At 47.0% G+C, this 19609-nt stretch overlaps 1 protein-coding gene across 1 annotated transcript; it reads right to left on the bottom strand.

Moving 5' to 3' along the window:
- Window positions 1-193: 193 nt before the first annotated feature.
- Window positions 194-15233, bottom strand: Mrps18a (mitochondrial ribosomal protein S18A). The gene is made up of 6 exons (XM_020157204.2): window positions 15083-15233; window positions 9036-9067; window positions 6518-6625; window positions 3794-3917; window positions 3542-3611; window positions 194-618 (listed from the first exon to the last, which is right to left on the bottom strand). The coding sequence occupies exons 1-6, from the start codon at window positions 15192-15194 to the stop codon at window positions 474-476; spliced, it is 591 nt and encodes a 196-aa protein (XP_020012793.1). The 5' UTR covers window positions 15195-15233; the 3' UTR covers window positions 194-473.
- Between the last annotated feature and the right edge of the window lie 4376 nt (window positions 15234-19609).

The raw sequence follows: 19609 nt of genomic DNA, 5'->3' as shown, positions 1-19609 counted from the left end.
TCATCTTGTAGCCAGCTACCAGACTACAGTGTTAACAGCTGTCAACAAAGTGGGAACCTGTTTGGCACACGATGTCCCTTCAGTCCCATTCATGTGGCTTGCCCTAAAAGATGAGTGACTCTATACTTAGCCACTGCCTGGAAATGTGCCCACCTGCATCCCCTTCCCAAGCAGCGAGCACACACCCAGTGGGTAAGCCCCGGAGCCTGCTTTATGACATTCCTTCAGGTCAAACTCCTGCCTCCGAGCACCCAACATGGCCCAAGTCAGTCATAAGACCACAGCAGCTGCTAAGTGAACTGATTGCCCTGCATGGTTCTAGCCCCCAGCACTGTGGCTCGGCAAGCCATCGGTACTGAAGCTTGTCCCAGTGTCGCCAGGCCAGTCATGTGTGAGGGCTCCCAAGCTGGCCTCCACTCCCAGCAGAGAGGTGCAGGAGATGCTCTGGCAATGCTCTCAGGAAGTCCTGCTCTCTAATGATATAGCCGCAAAGGCTTTCTTGAGTACGAGACGTTGTCCTTCAGGAGTGGTGACCCCACGGCCATGCGCACCTTGTTCCAGCGATGGCCTTTTTTGTAGATGGGCTTGACGGAACGGGAAGACCAGCGGGTCAGGTAGCTGTGAAGGGAGCACAAGGAGGCATCTGTGAGCACTGGGACCACACTGAGACACATAGAATGGGGTGCTGTCTCAGGCCAGGCCCCAGTGGGCCAAGCGATCCCTTTCACCAGTTTTCCTTTCTTGAAGGGCAGGGAATTTTCCTGGGAGCAACTGCTGAGTGTCCTGTAAACAGATGGGCTGGGCTCTTGCTGCTTGCAAGTGTGTGTGGCCAGGGTCAGGCAGCCCAGGGCCAGCTCCCTTGATCTTTATGAGTTGTCAGTGTTCGAGTATGCTGCCGGGAGAAGGCGGAGGAAGAGGCTGCTTGGAGAGCAATCACTCCTCTCTGGCCTCAGCCCGGGGACAGGAGAGTGATGTAAGGGCCCAGAGGAACCCTGCACTCTTCCCCACTTGGCTTTCTCTGCCACCCCAGCCTGGAAACTCTCCAGAGTAACACAATTGGCAGAGCACCCTCCATCACCTAACCCTTGATGGGAACCGAGAGCCTGAGGGCCAGTGGGTGCAGCCCAGTGGGAAGGGGGTGGGGAAAGATGGTGGCCACCCATGGTACTCTGGCTTCCTTTGAGGATGGTCAGGGTCCTGATAATTCCTGGAAAAGTGGCTCATACCACAGAAGTTTACGCTGTCCAAAATGGTATCTGGATCCTATCCAGAAAGGCCCATCCTTTGTCCTAAGAGCTCAGCCATGACAAGGGCTCCACTCTAGACTGGGGCTCACCTCAGCCACCTATAGAGACCCTCAAATGAAAAGCCTTTTAATTTAAAAAACAAATACCCTTGGCGATAATTTTTAGATGAAAAAGTGAAAAAATGATTGCTGATTTATGCATTTCAACCACACTCCCTGGACTTGTTCTGCTGTAAGCCTGTGCAGAGGGAAGGCCTTGGGAGGTGTGGCCAGCACTCCACTGTCAGGCAGGGGAAGAAGGGTCTTCTCTGTGTTTGCTGGAGGTGTCAGTGGCCCTGCAGGGTGCCTACAGAGGCAGGCCAGGAACTGCTCTTTCTGTGGTCGCTGGGATAACAAGAGTGAAGCAAAGGTCTCTTTGACCTCCTGATAGTCCCTTTGTTGGTCTCTCCCAGGCTTCAGAGGGGTGGGTGAGGATGCGGGGTTTGGAAGCAGGCCCCCAATATGGGGTGTTCGTTGGGGTTCAAGGACCCCACGGTTGATCAAGTTCTCCAGAGTTGTTCTCTTAGCTGTTCTTAGTTTAGCCTGGGGCCTGATGCCTGTGCCATACAGAGCAGCCACCTGGCAGGGGTGAGCTGGGTGGCCTCTAGTCAGCTCTCTGGAACACCAGAGCACTAGGAAGAACCAGGCTCTTTCCTAAACCAGCCCCTGCCTACTTCTCCTGGGAAGGGGGAGGAAGCAGAACAAAGCATGGTTCAGAGGGGCCAGTAGAGCCTGGGCCCACACATGGCAGTTCAAGGATCTCTGAGTGGAGTCCCTTGCAGGGACTCTGACTGCCTTTAGAGCCAGCACAACCTCCCCGCCACTGCCAGTGGCCTTTTGCAACCCAAGGGCCCCCACACATCATCAATCCTGTGTCATGCTTAAAGGACACCGGATGTATGGGAGGGAGCCTGGCCTGGCTTCAAAGACCTGAGGGCAGGATGAATTGTATCCTCAGGCTTGCTGCAGGATACAATTAAAAAAAAAATTAAAAAAGTGAGAGGAGTGGGCTTGACACCACAGCACAGTGGGGAGACCCAGGAGAGGTTACCATGTCCCACCACCCAGGGCTGCTGGCAGCTGGCCCAGCTTGCAATGTGTCAGTGAAGGCTCAGCCTCCAGGGACAGGGTACCAGGAAGTAGCCCATGTTCCCATATCTTCCACCCCCGGCCCAGTACTCTGGCCTCCCCCACTCCACGCCTAGGTTCTGGCAGGGATCAGCCTGGGAGGTCTGTGTGGGCCGAGGGTCCTGCTTTCCTTCATCATGCTTGGTTCCCTGTCTACCTCACTCTAGTCTGGGAGCCACCAATGACAGCTGGACAGGCTGGGGGAGGGAGGAGCCACTGATAGGGGAACACAAGGAGAAACACCCCAAATCAACTTCACAGACCCAGCTCTGCTCCAAACAGGACATCTTATAATCTAAGAGCTTGTCAGTGTGGTGATGTCAGAGTTGGGAGGAGAGGAACATGCAGCAGGACAGCTGCCTGAGTGTCAGACAGAATCTGCTCTGCTCCTGTTCCAGAGGGCGCTGGCCACCCTGCTTAGGCTGGAAGGCAGACTGATTGATTCCAGGTTCTGGGCCTCATTCCTCTCCCTCAAACCCCCAAACAAACCAAAACTTCAGGACCTTCAGGCTATTCAGCTACATGGAGCTGTACAGGTTGTTAACTGCACAACACCAGAAAGCACCAGTTGTGACTGAGTCTACATGGATGTAGCCCAAAGTGGTGCAGTGTACAACTTGCACAGCTGTATACAGTGGCCCCACCCTAAAGAGCCCTCCCATTTCTAAGGCCTTGCTCTGCCCTCTAATAACCCCAGAGCTGGAAAGACTTGGGATACTGAAAGTTTGTAGAAGTGCTCTGACATCCCCATAGCAACTCAGTGTGATGTCATAAATAGGAATTAGCACATTCTAATGCCCAGTAAGCAGGCTTCCTTACCCTTTTTACCCCTGTGTCAATGCCCTTATAGGACAGGGAAGAGGAAAGAGGCTGGGGACAGGAAGGGAGGTGGTGGAGGTAGTACAAAGCACAGCAGTGCTGGAAGTGATGTGGTGGGAGGGCGGGGGGGGGGCGGTGAGGGGGTGAAGGGGCGAGGTTTGAGTTGGTTGGCAATGGACCAGACAGCCAAGGCATACTCCAGCTTTCCTGTCTTGTAGGATAAGCTCCAGCACATGGCCTCCCTAGTGGAATCCAGTGACAGCCATGGGCCCCAGAGTGCTCAGGTTGTTGACACTCATGTTTACTTACCGGTTGAGTTGGGGTTTGCTCTTTGGTACAAATCCTTCAGGAAGCAGAGGCCTGTGATTTGGTAGCAGACCTGAATGAGGGGAAGAGCATATCAGAGGTGGTGGTTGCAGGTCTGAGGGGGCCAGAGGGAAAGCCAAAGGGAGGGGGGAGGTAGACACTGGGGGGTGAGTATAATGAACTCTTCCAGGAGCATGCACCAGGGTAGAAAGAGGCACCTGCAGCCCTCTGCCCTTCAGCCCAGGGACATTCTACCTGCTCGGTGGGCCATCTTCACACACTCCTCAATTTTACGGTGCTCTTCCTGGCACAGGCCTGTGATCCTTCGGGGCAGCATACCTCCATGAGGCCGGAGGAACTGACTGAGCAGTAGCACATCCTAGTGGAAATCAAAAATAAGAGATGCAAGTCAACTGGGTTTGTGATGCTGGAACACCAAGGCTGCATGATGTGCAGGGGATGCTGGTGGTCCCAGCACTCCTAGGTATTGCTGTCTCTCTTGGGAGCGAGTTTGAGATCACTCCTTCCCCTCAGAGACTATACACTGACCTGCTACCTTCACTCTAACAAAGGTTAATCCCAGCTAAGTAGGATTTTTTACACTCCAGTGCCAACCCCAAGACCTTCTAGCGCCTCCATAAGACAGTGTCCTGAGAGACAAGGTAAGACATGGAATGCTTCAGGATACCAATCTTTGATACCAATCTTTCATGTCCCTGCAACATCTTTCTTGGTGGAAAATGTTTGGCAAGTTGCTTTCCTTGGGTGGGGCCAAGGGGCTCATAAAACATTTCCACATGAAAAGGAAAGTCCATACCATCTCAGCCCCCAGGGCCTACATGCCACAGGTCAAGCCATGCAGACAGCGCTGCTACCATTTTTCCCTCTAAAGGGTTAGGCAGGCACGCAAACTGAGAGGAGGACCAGGTGGGAATGGAGTCTTAGGTTTCCTCTGCGGCACTGCATGCCCAACAAGCTGCTCAGGATGGTCAAGGAAAAAGGATAAACAGACAAGAGACCACTTCCCCCTCCCCCACACTCACAAATGGCTGGAGGGATTAAAGAAAACTCACCCCCCACCAGGGGCCTGGCCTGTCAGTCTTAGCAGTCATGTTTCACATACCAGCTCGCTACCCTTGCAGGTGCCTCACTGGAAACAGGAGATTTGTTTTAACCACTGGACAGTTCCTGAGGGACCCAGGCCCCCAATTTCCACCCTGTACTCTTTAGAATTGGATGAAAAGAACTTGGACTGGATTAATGCAGAGCTAACAAACTGGGCTGGCAGCCCCAGCCCCCACTGAAGGCTGCCAAGCAAGCCAACAGCTTTGCACAGCTCAGGCCAATGGTGTTGAGTAGAAAGAGGTAAAAGGAAAAACAACTTTAGCCTTTACCTCGGAACGGATTAGATTTCTTCTGCTGGAACAACAGCCAAGTATATTTCCTGGAAACGGCTGGTAGGAAGAGTGCACCGTGGCTGGGCAGGTGTGGGGTTCACCTCACCATCAATAGCTGGGATTACGAGCATGCCTGTGTCTTCACTAACATCATGTCACAAGCAGCTCTGAACACCGTCCCTCTGCTTGCATGCTTTCTATTACTCCAGGCACCCACCACAGAAGGGCCAACGCCCCCCCCCCGCCCCCCCCCAGACCTCCAGGGGGCTTGAAGCCAAGGCTCCCAGCCCTAGAGATTAGTTGGGTCATTCTGTTCAGGTCCCATGGGCATGTGGCCTCTCCTGCTCTTATCAGCTGACTGGAATCTCTACTCTTAGTCATCCCATTCTGCAAAGGGGCACAAGGACGACTTGCAGGTCAAACTGGCCCACAGCCTGAATCACCTGAAACCCCAAAATAGAATGCTTAATTCTCTAAGGAACAAATATGGATTTCTCCAGGGCTGTGACCTGCCCTTGGGCTCCTTGGGCTTTCCCCATTTCTACAGGGTAGCAGTTAGGAACATGGACTCGGCCTGGAGTTGGTGTACTGGAATTTGTTTTTTTCCTTTTTAGTGGTATTGGGGTTTGAACTCAGGACTTGAGCCACTCCACCAGCCCTTTTCTGTGATAGTTTTTTTTTCGGGGTAGGGTCTCACAAACTATTTGCTTGGGATGGCTTTGAACTGCGATCCTCCTGATCTCTGCCTCCTGAGTACCTAGGATTATGGGCATAAGCCACTGGCGCCCAGCTTTTTTAAAGATTTTTTTTTTTTGGGTGGTGCTAGGGTTTGAACTCAGGGTTCATGCTTGCTAAGCAGACACTCTACCACTTCAGCCATTCTAGCAGCTGCTCCTGGAATTTGTATCCTAGCTCTGGCAATTAGCTGGGTGATTTGGGGCAAGTTCATTAATTTCTCTATGCCCTAAATCTCATTGTAAACAAGGATGAATGGTCCCTACTTCATAGGGTTAGTGTGAAAATGAGCTGCATAAAAGTCATGGTAAGCGCTAAGACAGGGCCTCACAGAGCATGCGCTCACCATGCTGCCTGCTGTTCACCATTATCTCCTTCCCTGGAAGCAGCTGCTCCAGACAAGCTGGGGCAATCAGGTATCTTTGTAGCTCCGACAGAGAAAGTAAATGCGCTTACAGATCACAGTGGGACCATGAGCCATCCTCTTCATAAAAGGAGGATGGTTCCATCCCTGAGAGAACACAACCCCTGATGTTCTGAGCCAGTCCATGAACTCAATCCGTGGCACTCGCCATGGCTAATGTCAGATTCACCAGAGAGCTTTAAAAAGCTAACCCCATCCCCACAGACCAATTCAGCTGCTCTGGGGTGGAGCTGGGGCATCACTATTACAGCTCCTCAGGTGGCTCTAATGTGCAGGCAAGGTTGACAGCCATTGGACAAAATGCTGCTGTCTTTATGGCTCTGTGAAATGTGGCAAGTAGTTATAGGGGGAGGACACTGTTCAAGGTAAGTAGGAATCTGACCTCAGCAAACAGAGTGAGAGCGTCTCTATGTGCAGACTCACCTCATAGTTATATTTGTGCTTCAGGTTCCAACGGCAGATGGGGCACTGGCCTGAGGGGTTAGGAGGAGCTGGACTCTCCTTGGGAGTCCCTGTGATACGGCCTTTGATCTAGGAAGCAGAGAAAAAGCCAAAATGAAGGATAGGGCCAGCATGCAACTCCTTATCTTTGAGCAAACCTCAAATGATGGAAATGCTAGGTGAGGCTTATCTCAGGGTTGGAGGGCCTTGTGGGAGGGGTGGAGGTCTCTTCCTGCACCATGATGTTTTTTGTAGCTGCTGTATTGTGGGCCTTGGGGCAGCCATGGGGATGTGGTTTGGTGATCTTCAGGGGGAGTAAAAACTAAACTATCTGAACTTAATACTGGTGGCAAGAGGGAGGGAAGGGTTTGCTCTATCAACTGAATGCTATCCTTTCTTTCTCAACAAACCTAACCAAAACACCAGAACATCAGGCTTCCTTCCCGCCTCTAGGAAAAAGTTAATACACTCAGAGTAAAAAGTTCCAAATGGCATAGTGACGCAGAGTGTAAAGCAAGTTTCCTCTCATCCCACATGTCCTCCTCCAGGAGTACAGTTTTTAGTTGAATCTTACAGAGCAAATGAAGTCTATTCTGTCGTTCTCAGCTGGAGGTGATTTTGGTCCTCGCTTGGCAATGCCAAGGGACAATTTTGATTGCCATGACTCAGGGAAGGGGTGCTACTGGCTTCTAGCAGGGATACTACTAGCCATCGTACATTGCACAGGACAGCCCCCACAACACACCATTACCCAGCCCCAACTGCCAGTGATGGTGAGGCTGAGAAACCCAGGTATGGCCAGACAAACAGGTGTCTGTGGGCACTGTTGCTCTTCTTGCTTTGTAAACAAGAAACACAAATAGGCCAACTCATTCCCAGCCTTCCTCTTTGCTTTTATCATTTTTGATACCACCTTTCAAACCCAGCTGAGGCCGTGTGTGAAATGACCTACCCATCGCAACTATATCCTGTGACACAGCCTTGGAATTGCTAAGTGTGATAAACCAATGATCTGGGAGTTGGCTCCAATTGCAAGCAGGGCTTACAAAGTCCAGTGGACTGAGGCTGTGGACCATGACAATGAGCCTGGGACAGGTCTGAGAGGCTTCAGGAAGGAAGCAACACTGGCTCCTGGGGGATAGGGCTGGACAGAGGGAAGGGGGCTAGAAGTCTTGCTCAGTTGTACCAGACACCACTACCTATCTTTCTGCCATGGCAGCCACACCATGCCAGAAACAAGTTGTGGGCTACAGAAAATTCATAGGTTCATGGTAGGTTTGGGGAGGGGGCCAAGTGGTGAGCTGCGGAAGAAAACTAACATTTACCGACTCCCTGTTTATAGGTCTGTCTCTGTGTCAGGAACAGTTCATATAAATCATTTCATTTAACCTCCACAAGCTAGTGCGGCAGACGTCTGCTCTTATTTCACAGAGGAGATAGTTACACTCAAAGTTAGCAGTAGCTGTGCCTCTCCAAGAGTGGATGGGCTCTCCTAAAACCACAACGTCTCCACGTTTACAAATAGAAGATCTCTGCCCCGTGTGAAAAACTCTACACTCAAAAGTCAGATGCATCTCTTCTCCAGCATAGTTTCTAGGGTAAATGCTTGTTTTGGCTTTTAGTCAGGGAATCAGAAAAAGCACCTGGAGGGAATGGGGTCTCCTAAAAAGTCAGACCTGTGTTAAGGCTAAGCAGTGGGAATGCGGGCGGTACCCTGAGAGAAGACTGAAATGATTTGCCCTGGGTAAGACTTCCTTAGGGAGGGCTCTGCTTGGCTGGCTGCCAAGAAGGGTTAAGTCTCTGACTGACATGGAAGTTCCAGAGGCTTCTGGGAGTTCTGTGAAGTAGCTGAGGATTTCTTGGAGGCATGGAAGACCATGTGAAACAACGTTGTCTTTTAAGGATTATAGGATAATCTAGGCCCCGTGACTCCCCAACGAAGGGAGGTGAGATGGGCCCCGCAAGGGAAAGGGGGAGTGGGTGGATGAAGATCTTTTCAGCCTTCTTACCAAGAGACAAGCCTGGGCGCCAGCTAGTGAGGCCAGGGCCCAGAGAATATCACCTTCTAAATGCACCACTTCAGGGGTAGCTTAGTCATTCCAGACAAAAGAACTGAGGTCTAGGTTCCTGGCTCTGGTTCAGCTCACTCTGTCTCTCTAGGCCTACAACACTGCCTTAGTTTCCCCTTTGGGAAAATGATTTATCACCTGCCAAAAAACATATTAGCAAAGGCCTCTGAGACTTCTATCCTACAAAAGGTCACTTTAATCAAATACCATATACCTCAGCCTGGGCACAGTGACTGTTCCTGATTAACCACACTACAGCATGCAGCTTGAAAACTACTAGACTGTGGGATTTATGGTCACTGAGGGAGCAGATCCTGGAGCCAGGAGTCCAGAATGGGCCTCCCTCCTCCCATTCCCCCATCCCTCTGAGGAAAAGTCAGGCGTCTCCAAGCATTACAGAGGTTACAAGTGGCCAACACAATGATACTTACTATAGTTGTCTTCCCTTCTTGGATCTCCTCCACTACAGAGATAAAGGGGAAAAATTAGGTCAGCCATTTAATAAGGAACAGGGTGTTTCAAATAACAGTTCAAATTCTACACAGGCAGAAAAACGGAGCCTTAACTCTGCACTCTCCCACGGTCCCCACCCGGGACACAAAATGTGCAGGGTTCACCCTCAAGTGCCACGCTCTACACCCTTAAGGCTGGCTGAGGGCAAGCCCTGGATGCTGAGGAAGTATCATTTCTCTAGGATTAAAGATCTCCATGCTGTTTTCATCTTTCTAAACTGAGATCCATCCTGGTTCTGTCCAGAAGAATTGGTAAGACGATCCTGCCCTATGGTTGTTAGCAACAATGACCTAAAATTTGGTGGGGCGGTGGCATTGAGAAGACTTTCAGAAGAACCCCTTGCATAAGTTCCTTCACAAAGAGAACCAGACCCAAAAGTTCCTAACTTTGAAGGGTCTGCAGTCTAAAATTCAGTACTGAACTAACACTGTTCCAGCAGCCCCTTGGCGGCTTATTAACGAGACAAGTTCACTTCTGAAACGTGCCCTCAGAATTCTATGTCAAATCTGTATGAAGATGGCCTGTGAGTTAAAATCTCCATCCTATTCTTGCAGGATTGCATATTGTTACCTCTTTTGGAGAGGGGTGATGAAAGAGGTGGGAATAGGAGCTTGCAGACAGTGGGTGCAGCAGAACTTCAAGGAGAGCACTGCCAAACTGAGGTCTCGGGCCTGCTGAGGTCTAAGCAATCAGAAGAGAGCCCCAATTTCCTATCTTACCTAACCAGAATGCTCTTCAAAGGAAGAGACAAGCTTATAGTTCACATTCAGCAAATATTCTGGAGATTTCCCCTTGCTCTCCCAGTTTCTTTAGAAAGAGAAAGCTGTAGCTGTTAGCATGGGAACTGGTACATGGCAAATGCTTCACAAATGCTATTTTTAGGGAGCAGGATACTTGTACAGTCCCCTGCTAACTGCTAACTACGACAAGAGAAAACTTGGGCCCACATAACTAGGCTGCAAAGAGACAGCTTGGCTGTCTATCAAAATATTGAAAACCTATTTAAATAGCAGCTTGACTACTACAGTTTAGTTTTACTTAGCTCGAGACATGGCAAGAAGTAGCGCAGATCAGAAAGAGCACAACGTTCTTAGCTCTGAGAATCTACTGGAAGCTACAGCCTCTTCCTAGGAAAATGCCCATCAGCACATACACAGTTGCCATGGATTATAGGGGCTCATAGCCAGCTGTGTTGTATATGTGTTGGAGATCCAAATGGTAATTCTGGTTACCATTCCCTCAGTGGTGGGAGTGGGTGCTTTGAGTTCCTTCTTTTTGCCTATCTGTATTTTTTTTCTTAAAGTTTCTACAATAAACACATACTGCTTTTGCAACAACGACGAAAATAATAGAAAGAGAAGGGAATGTCTAAGGAAAAAAAGGCAATTCTAACCCAACCAGAGGCCCAAGTCAGCATCTGTGAACACTGAGCTCTGTGACCGATACCTAATTGGACACAGACCGCCTGGAATCATTCCCCATTTGTTTTCTGGGCAAACCATTCATAAAGACTCATTACTCCAAAACAACCAACCTGAGAGCCCCTCAATATCCCAACTCCAGACGTACAAAGGAGAAACATCAGCCAGAAAGCCCTGAGGCTCTCTCCAGAGCAAACTGCAGTCACTAATCAATTCAAAGATGAACTAGGTTCCTATGAGTAAAAGAATCTGCGTCATCCCACACAAGGATCTACTTGTACAGAACAAAGACCAGCCCAAGAACGGGATGTGGGTAAGACCCAACCTGGTCGCCAGTCTGGAAGCCAGCACAGCTGCAGAGGGAAGGTCACTACAGTGTGTCAATCCACAGACACAGACATGACCTACCAAAGGATGAGGGAGGAATAGAGTAAGGGCACATCCCCGGCTCAGAGAGGGCTCCAGGCAACCTAGAAACAGCAAATTTGTCAGAGCCAAGTTGGAGAGGGCTTGAGGGCAACCAAATCTGAGCAACAGGTAGTAGGGAAAATTTCTGAGAAGTCCCACAGGAAATAAAGCAGAGACACATTCTAGTCTCACTAGAGTCAGCACAAGAACCATGTCCTGAAACAAAGAGAATAAACATGTGGTTCCCTTCTTGGTGCAGGCACTTGGGTCCCAACCATGAGGTAAACAAGCCCAGCAAAACACACATCACTCTCGGCAGAGACCCAAACCCTGAAGTCATCCCACTGGCCTCTGGAAGAGAGATCAAAGCCCATGGCAAGCTCCACTGTTCACAAGCTCTCCAGCAGCAACCCTGAGCCAGTGAATATCTTACTAGAAGCCAGTGGGTAAAACAATAGGCAGATGCTTATCTAAGACAATTTGTCAAACCAGAAGAATAACCTGAGAACTCACGAGAGACAGACTGATCGGGGTGGTGTCTTAGAGCAGGGGAAGCAGGCCCAGCTGGAGCCTGGAGAGGCCCTCAGTAGATTTTAAGCCTCTGGAAAGAGGAGATAGGAATCAAAGAAGTATTGATTTTCAGTGTGCATAGAAAAACATGGTAAAACCAAACAAAACTTGAGATCCATTTTGTCCCTGGCCTCCTCTCCATTCAAGAGAAATGGGGGTGGCTAAGAAAAGCCAGACTAAGAGATTTAGGCACCAACAGACTTGTTTAAGAAAAGATTAAAACATCCTTGTGTTCTGAAATATGGCAGGCAGCACCAAGTAAACTAAGGAAAGAGATGAAGTGTTTTCTAAACTAGAATGAAGGACCAGTGAGGCAACACATTTGCTGAGCACCCCGGGGTGGGGGCGGGGATGGGGTTAATAGCAGATTCACTCTCCTTACAATGGAGTAGAAAGGCACAGTCTTTGCCCTAGAGGAGGAAAGGGAATTAAACCAAGTATGGGAACTTGACCACAATGAAGTCCACGCCTTGTAAAGAGGCTTTTCGTGTACTTCAGCAAATACTTGCCAGGATGGAGTCCAAGATAACTGAATTGTAACAGTCTGGAACAGCATTGCAGCAAGATTGCAGTGAAAGCAAAAGACCTTGATGGCCACAGAAACACAAACCCAGTGAACTACAGTCATGTACAGACCTGTCTGGTAAAGCAGGAAAAGAGGAAAAATGAATGAGTGCAGGGCACTGTTGCAGTTAGTGGCCAAAGAAACTGAGGTCCCAAGGACCAGTGAAAATCAAGTCCTAAGCAGAGCATGAAGGAATGGAGTAACTGATGGCTAGAAGGCAGTCCTAACAGTCTTTTGCAGGGGCAAGGAGTAGAATGCCATGATAGGGATGTGTGTCTGCACTCTGGTCATTGACCGCTTTCCTCAAACACCCTCCTGCTTCAAGCATGGCTTCCTTCAGTTCATCTTTAATTCTACAATTAAACTTTTTTCCTCTCACCAGGTGCTAGGGTCTCACGTCTATAATTCTAGCTACTCAGGAGACTAAGACTGGGAGGATTGTGGTTCAAGGTCAGCTGGGGCAAATAATTCGAGAGACTCCTATCTTCAAGTAACCAGAGCAAAACAGACTAGAGGTATGACTCAAGCAGTAGAGTGCCTGCTTTGCAAGTGCGAAGCCCTGAGTTCAAACCCCAGTCCCACCAAAAAAATTGCTGCTCATTGCCACCTCTCCCCTTTTCTCTTGGACCCCAGAGGAATGTCCCTCTGCCTTATGCTTCAGAAGGAGGAGTCTTATTTCTCTCTCTCTGGTTTTATGTTGCTCTTGTCAAACTTTTTTAGACCAAGCTTTCTCAATACCAGCAGGACTGATAGTTTGGGGTAGATGGTTCTGTTGTGGAGCTGTCAGGTGTGTTGTAAGATGTTTAATGGCATCCCTACCCTCTACCTACCAGATGCCAGTAGTACCAGTTACAACAACCAAAAATGTGTCTAGACAGTGACAAATGTTTCCTGGGGGCAGAACTGCCCTTCACTGAGAAATACTGCTTTAGACTCAAAGTCTTCAGAGACTGCTGCTCAGTCCTCACAAACACTGACTACAGTGATGTGGTTTTATCTTTGAAAAGCAGGATGCTTGAATATTTTCAGAAAGAGATCCAGCTTCCTTCCCACAACTTTAAATTTTATGTGTACTATATTATTTGGGTTTAAAATATACCAACTGGGACCAATGAGAATCAGCTGTATGGGCAATACTTGATGCCTTACAAATAATGGAGAATACCAAAAGACTCATTTAAAGCTTTGGAGACAAGTGATTCTCAAGAATATATATTATAGTTGGGCACTGGTGGTTCACACCTGTAATCCTAGCTACTCAGGAGGCAGAGATCAGGAGGATCACAGTTCGAAGCCAGCCCAGGCAAATAGTTCATGAGACCCTATCTCAAAAAACCTGTCATAAAAATAGCTCAAGGTAAAAGCCCCAGTAATGCAAGAAAAAATAAATACAGAATATGATAGTGCTTTCATGTAAGATTACATCAATCTAACATTTCGCCTTTGGCCTGACAGTGATTGACAGTGATTTGTAGGAGAGCTACAAATCTTATTTATGAAGAGGACTTTAGAAACCCATTTGCTTATACAGTCCATCATTTCACAAACTCTCCTCCTAAAATTTTTTCTTAAGTCTAACCACAAATATTTCTGTCTTAAAAAACCAACTAAACAGAAAACTATTCCTCTTGACTTTCTTCTGGAAACATAGCAACTTTGAATTTCATAAAGTATATGCAATTTGCAGCTATTACTATGAGACAGAATTAGGTGCATACACTTAATTCTGCAGCATGGGAATAGAGGGAACTTCTTATCCAAGTCCTTTCTGTCATCACTGTGATCTCTCTATTAATGGATTAGTGTACTGCTAACCAGGCAGTATCTGGAACTCCCTGCCCCACCAGCAATTGTTTCAAGTTCCCTTCATAGCTGAATTCTTCAAGCATATCTGGTATTACCATTTCCTTATCAACTATCTCTTCGATTTTTCCAAACTGGATTCCTTGTATGCTACTCTATTGAAAATGCTGTTTGAAAGCTAAAAAAGGGAGACCCCTTCTTAAACAGATCCAATAGCCCCTCATTAGACTCTTCTTTTTGGGCTTTTCTCTTCCCTCCAGTAACAACAATCATTGTTTCCCCCTGGATACTTCTCAGCTTTAACCAATACACTGGCTGGCCGCTATGATGACAGAATAAAAAAACAAAACAAAAAAACCCACACAACTCAAATCACTTCTTTTGCACATCACTGCATCCTTTCCTGCTTCCCTACTCAAAGAAAGACTATTTTGTGAAAAATATTTTCACTCCTTTCCACATTACATCCTTTCAGAAGCCCGTCTGAGATGTAAACAAACCCCAGTTGAGTTTGCTATTTCCAGTAACCGAATCTCCCTGTACTTTGCCATGTAAATGGCTAACTTGTACCCATATTATCTCAAGAAAGAAACAGTGTTTTCTCTTTCTTGAGAATCCCTCCACAGCTTGAAGCACATTTGGTCTTCAGTAACAGAGCTCTCAGTTGATGGTAGATTCAGGATAGTTTTCCAAACTTAATGAAATACAAAACCACCATCCAACATTTGCCTATCTTAGCTGTTCAATGACTTTTCCACGTTGGCCTTCATTTCTCAAGTTTAGTGGCCCAGGCAGAAAAAGCCACCCTCGGATCGCAGCATTTTCAGAAGAGAAACTGGAAAGGGAGGCTCTGGGGAGGGTATCCAGATTTTCTTCCTTCATAGTTCAGAGATGCTTTAACGAAGGGGGCGGCGGTTCGGGGAATACGGGAGAATGAACACGCAACCCCTTATTGAAAACTTTCTCCACCCCTGGTAAGTAGCCAGGCCTTTCCTTCAGTCCTCCTCCGTCTCCCGAAGACACTAAGGGACAGAACTTCGACAGCTCCAGGGTCTCAAAGAGGCTTTTACGCCCTCGGAAGAAAAGTTATCTCCGATGCTTCAGAATCGCGCGACGGGCAGAAGGGGCACGCTGGAGCTGGCGGAAGTACCCTGCCTCTCTTCGCAATCTCGGGAGGTCGCTGGAACCCGGGACTCACCTTCCCTGAGCCCGCGTGCTGGAAGTCGAAACCAGCTGGTGGCGGCAGGGCCAGCCAAGAGTCCTTGGAACATCCGTCCACAGACAGACACCAGCGCTCTGAGGGACGCCATCTTTGAAAACACGCCTGACCTCTTGTGCACTTCCGCTTCCGGAACGGGGCGCGCGCAGCCGCAGTGGCCGGCGGGGAAACCGCAGTAGCCGGCGGGGAACCGCAGCGAGCTGGGGTTTTTGCCGCGTTAGGCTTGTAGCTTTATTCCTCGCTCCTGTCCGGGTTTGGACTAAAGGGAGAGGCCTTTGTGTGAGTTTGCATTTCGTTCCAAGGGTCTGGCAGGTCTTGTAGCCCCTGTTTGCCAGTCCTCAATCTCCAAGGCTGCCTTCGTTCCTGGAAGTCTCCCTTGGTAAAAATCACACACCCTACCCCTATTTCTTTGGCGATTCCTCTTCCCTGTTAGTTGTGGATTTGCAGTTTTTGTGACTGGGTGTAGTGCTGCATAGGAGAGGTTGACATGGTTAGGGACTCTGACTGGAAAATCGGGTGTCAGACTGAGATAGAGTTAATGCATTCCCCCGTCTTCACACGCTGATGTTTTATTCTCATAGACTTCGCTGCAAGCCCAGGACCTTTGCACAAAGCGATCTCTCTGTCTGCTCTTTAGCTACTTGGTAAACCACTTATTTTTTTTAGAGCTTGCATCAAACTTCATTTCTACAATGAAGTCTTTCTTCCTTGACCTCCCTGGTTTTCAGCTCCAGATACCTTCTCTTCTTAGTACTAGACACAATCGCTGTTTTACATTTGATTGTATAATATGTGTCTTTCCACCAGGCTAAGGCAGGAACATTCCTTTTTGTTGACTCATATCTTTAGTACTTAGCACAGTACCTGACACAAAAGAATAGTGCAATATATACTTGTTGAATGAATGAGTAGAACCTATTTTATTGGATTGTAAGGATTAGATGAGATAAAACGTAAATGCTGAATAAACAAGCTAGTTTAATAGGGCAATTATGGAGATAGGTTATGGTACTGGCGTTTGAACTTAGGGCCTCATGCTTGCTAGGCAGGCACTCTTATCGCTTGAGCCATGCCTCCGGCCATTGGAGATGTCTCTTTTCACAAGTTTGACATACTCTCCTTGTGAGGAAGCTTATTGTAGCAAAAAGAAAATACAGCTCTCTGGTTTTCTCTCTTTCAGATTTGCAGGACATATAGGCTGTTCCTGAGCTACCTAAGAAAGGAAAATTATTCACAGCTCAATTTTTTCCACTCGGTGATAAGGATATTCTTTTCCGTTCTCCATAATAAACCTGAGGAGAGATTTTTTTAGTTGTCTTACTCTGATTCATAGGTGAGGAAAGGCAGGCTCTTTAAATGGCACAGTATTTCTCTGATGAGGGGGCAGAAGGAACTGTCACTCTGGTGGGTAGGAGAATGCAAGCACATGTTGCATGGGGAGTTTAATGGCATCACAGTAGACAAGGGTAGCAGGAGAAATGTGGCCCTGGGGTACCATAAAACACTAAAATACTTCATGCAGCAAAGGCAGATGGGGTGAGGGGGAAACTTGAAAGCAAGGTCAACAAAGGTATGAGGGACTGACTTGTAGATTAGGAGTAGCTACGCAGAAGGCCTTGGTGGGGCATAGAGGTAAGTGTCCCAGCCAAAATCGGGAGAGCTTTGACTCTCTTTTAGCTTCCACTTTTCTGTATAGATGACCTTGAGCCACACCCCCTCTTTGTATCACATTCCCTGTTTCTTTACCCACCCCCCAACTTCTGGGGACCCAGGGAGGCCAGGGCAGTCACGGAGCTCCACCCAGTGCTTGTTTTTGACATAGTGAGCTAGAGCATTCAAGTGCCAGCCCTCTCATTATCTTATTCCTAACTTATCATAATCAAATTTTATTTAAAAAAAAACAATATGTATTTTCTACAGTAACAGCTAACGTGATCTTGTAGAAAAAAGAAACAATAGATAAAATAAAAGAAAATAAATAATCCAGAGATAATTATTACTTACATTTAGCAAAATGAAATAATGCTTTTTGCCTTATAGTATCCTATTTTTCTAAATCAATTTATTATTAGTCTCTACATTAAAACAATTATTTAGGACCAGATTTTGCTGAAGAGACTAGCCTTAGACACATGCACACATACCTTTTGTACTCTTTTTGTTTTTTTTTTTTTTTTTGGTGAGACAGGTTTGAACTCAGGGCTATCAGGCTTACAAAGCAGGTGCTCTACTGCTTGAGCCACACCTCCCATCCCTCTTTTTTTCATAACACTGGGGTTTGAACTCAGAGCCTTGAGCTTGCCATGCAGGCACTCCGGTACTTAAGCCACACTGCCAGCCCGTACACACACTTTTAAATTAAAATATTAGCTATGTAAGAAAAGGACAGCTTGGCGCTGGTGGTTCATGCCTGTAATCCTAGCCGAGATCAAGTGATAGAGTGCCTGCCTGAGGCCCTGAGTTTAAACCCCAGTACTGTCTCCCCCAAAAAAGAAAAAAAAGTACACAGATCATCAGTATACGGTTTGATAAGTTTTCACAAAAGGAACACACTGGGGGAATGGCTCAAGCCAGTAGTGCCAAAACGAAAGAGACGTACTACCCATGCCCACAAGTGGAATGTGGCCAACACTCCAGAATGTTCCTCTTGTGCTTCCTTCCAGGCACTACCTCCCAAGGATAGCCATTACCACAACTGTTAGTACCAGAAATGACTCTGTCCTGATTTGAGCTTTATATAATATTCTGTGAATCTACCACATTAAAAAAAAATCCTTTCTTCTGTTGATAGAATTTGGATCTTTTCCACTTGGGACTATGAAAAATAGTGCTGGATGAACATGACTTTTGGCAAACACAAGAACAAACTTTCTGGCGTTTATCTAGCAGTGGACTTGTTAGACTGTAGGGCATGAATATGCCAAATAGTGATTGTACCAGTTTACTCTGGTACCAGCTGTTGCTCCAAAACTTTATCAATATTTGATTTTTTTTGTACTTTTCATCTTGCTATTCTGATTGGTGTGTAATAGAATCTCATTGTGTATTTTTTTTCCCTGATGCCTAATGAAGACAAATAACTTTTCAGATGTTTATAGGCCATTTAGATATCCTCTTGTAAAGTACATGTTCAAGTCTTTTTCCCATTTTATATTGGGTTGCCTATTTTTTCTTACTGATTTGTAGTTCTTTATATATTCTAAATACTTCCCTGTGTTGGCTGTATGTACTGCAAATATAATGTACCTCTCTCTCTGTGGGTTGCCATTTCATTCTCTGTAGTAGGGGTTTTTTTTTTGGCACAGGGTCTTGCTGTGTAGCTCAGGTTACTCTCGATCCTCCTGATTCAGCCTCCTGCAAGCTGGTATTCCAGGTGTGGGCCATTATGCCAAAATTTTAATGTGGATACATCAGATTTTTTTCTCTTATGGTTGGTACCTTTTATTTCCTATTAATTTTTCCCTTTCAAAGTCATGGGGGAAACGAAAAAAAAAAAAAGAAAAGAGAACAAAGTCATGGGGATTTTCTCCTCTGTTTTACTCCAAAAACTTTATTGTTTTACCCTTCACATTTAGAGCGTCAATTAATTTGGAATTGCTTTGTTATGTGGTCTGAGATTGGGAGCAAGATTCATTTTTTCCCCAGAACAACATCTTACTGACCCAGCCCCAGCCCAGCTTATTTTATTTTTTGGGGGCATGGGGGTGGGTCTGGGATTTGAGTGAGGGCTTTGCATATGCAAAGCAGGCACTCTACTGCTTGAGCCACACCTCCAGTCCATTTTACTGTGGTTATTTATATTTTGGAGATGTGGTCTCACGAACTATTTGCCCAGGCCAGCCTCAAACTGTGATCCTCTTGACCTCAGCCTTCCAAGTAGCTAGGATTACAGAGTGAACGCTGTATACTGGTGTGCATGCAGCTTCCAGTGCAGTTTTTAAAATACTCCATATCATCCTCTATTGCACTTTAGCTTGTTGTTTTCTGGAATCTCTATTTTCCATCAGTCTCTATTTTCATCCTTTGACAATTTTTTTTTTCAGTAGTGGGGTTTGAACTCAGGGTTTTGCACTTGCAAAGCAGATACTCTACCACCTGAGCAATGCCTCCAGCCCTTTTTGCTGTTTGTTTTTTTTAAGGTAGGGTCTTGCTTTTTACCCTGGCCCACCTGGACTATGATTCTTCTATTTTAACTTTATTGCCACCATGCCCAGATTTTTTCCATTGAGATGGGATCTCATAGACTTTTTGCCCAGGTTGGTCTGGAACTATGATCTTTCCAATTTCAACCTGCCAAGTAGCCGGGATTACAGATGTGATCACTGGCACCCAGTTCTTTGACAGTTTTTAATAACTATGTACTGTTTCATTGTCTGGAAGTTTCTGTTAACTCAACCAATTCAAGTATATTTTCTTTTCTTTTTTCTTTCTTCCTTTTTCTTTGTTTTTGAGATAGGGTCTTGCTATATAGCCTAAGTTAGCCTGGAACTCTGTCCTCCCATCTCA

This window comes from Castor canadensis, chromosome 8, assembly GCF_047511655.1.
Source record: "Castor canadensis chromosome 8, mCasCan1.hap1v2, whole genome shotgun sequence".
In the NCBI taxonomy this organism is placed as follows: Eukaryota; Metazoa; Chordata; class Mammalia; order Rodentia; family Castoridae; genus Castor; species Castor canadensis.
The sequence above is the reverse complement of the archived record's forward strand: the minus strand, read 5'-3'. Positions and strand labels throughout refer to the sequence as shown.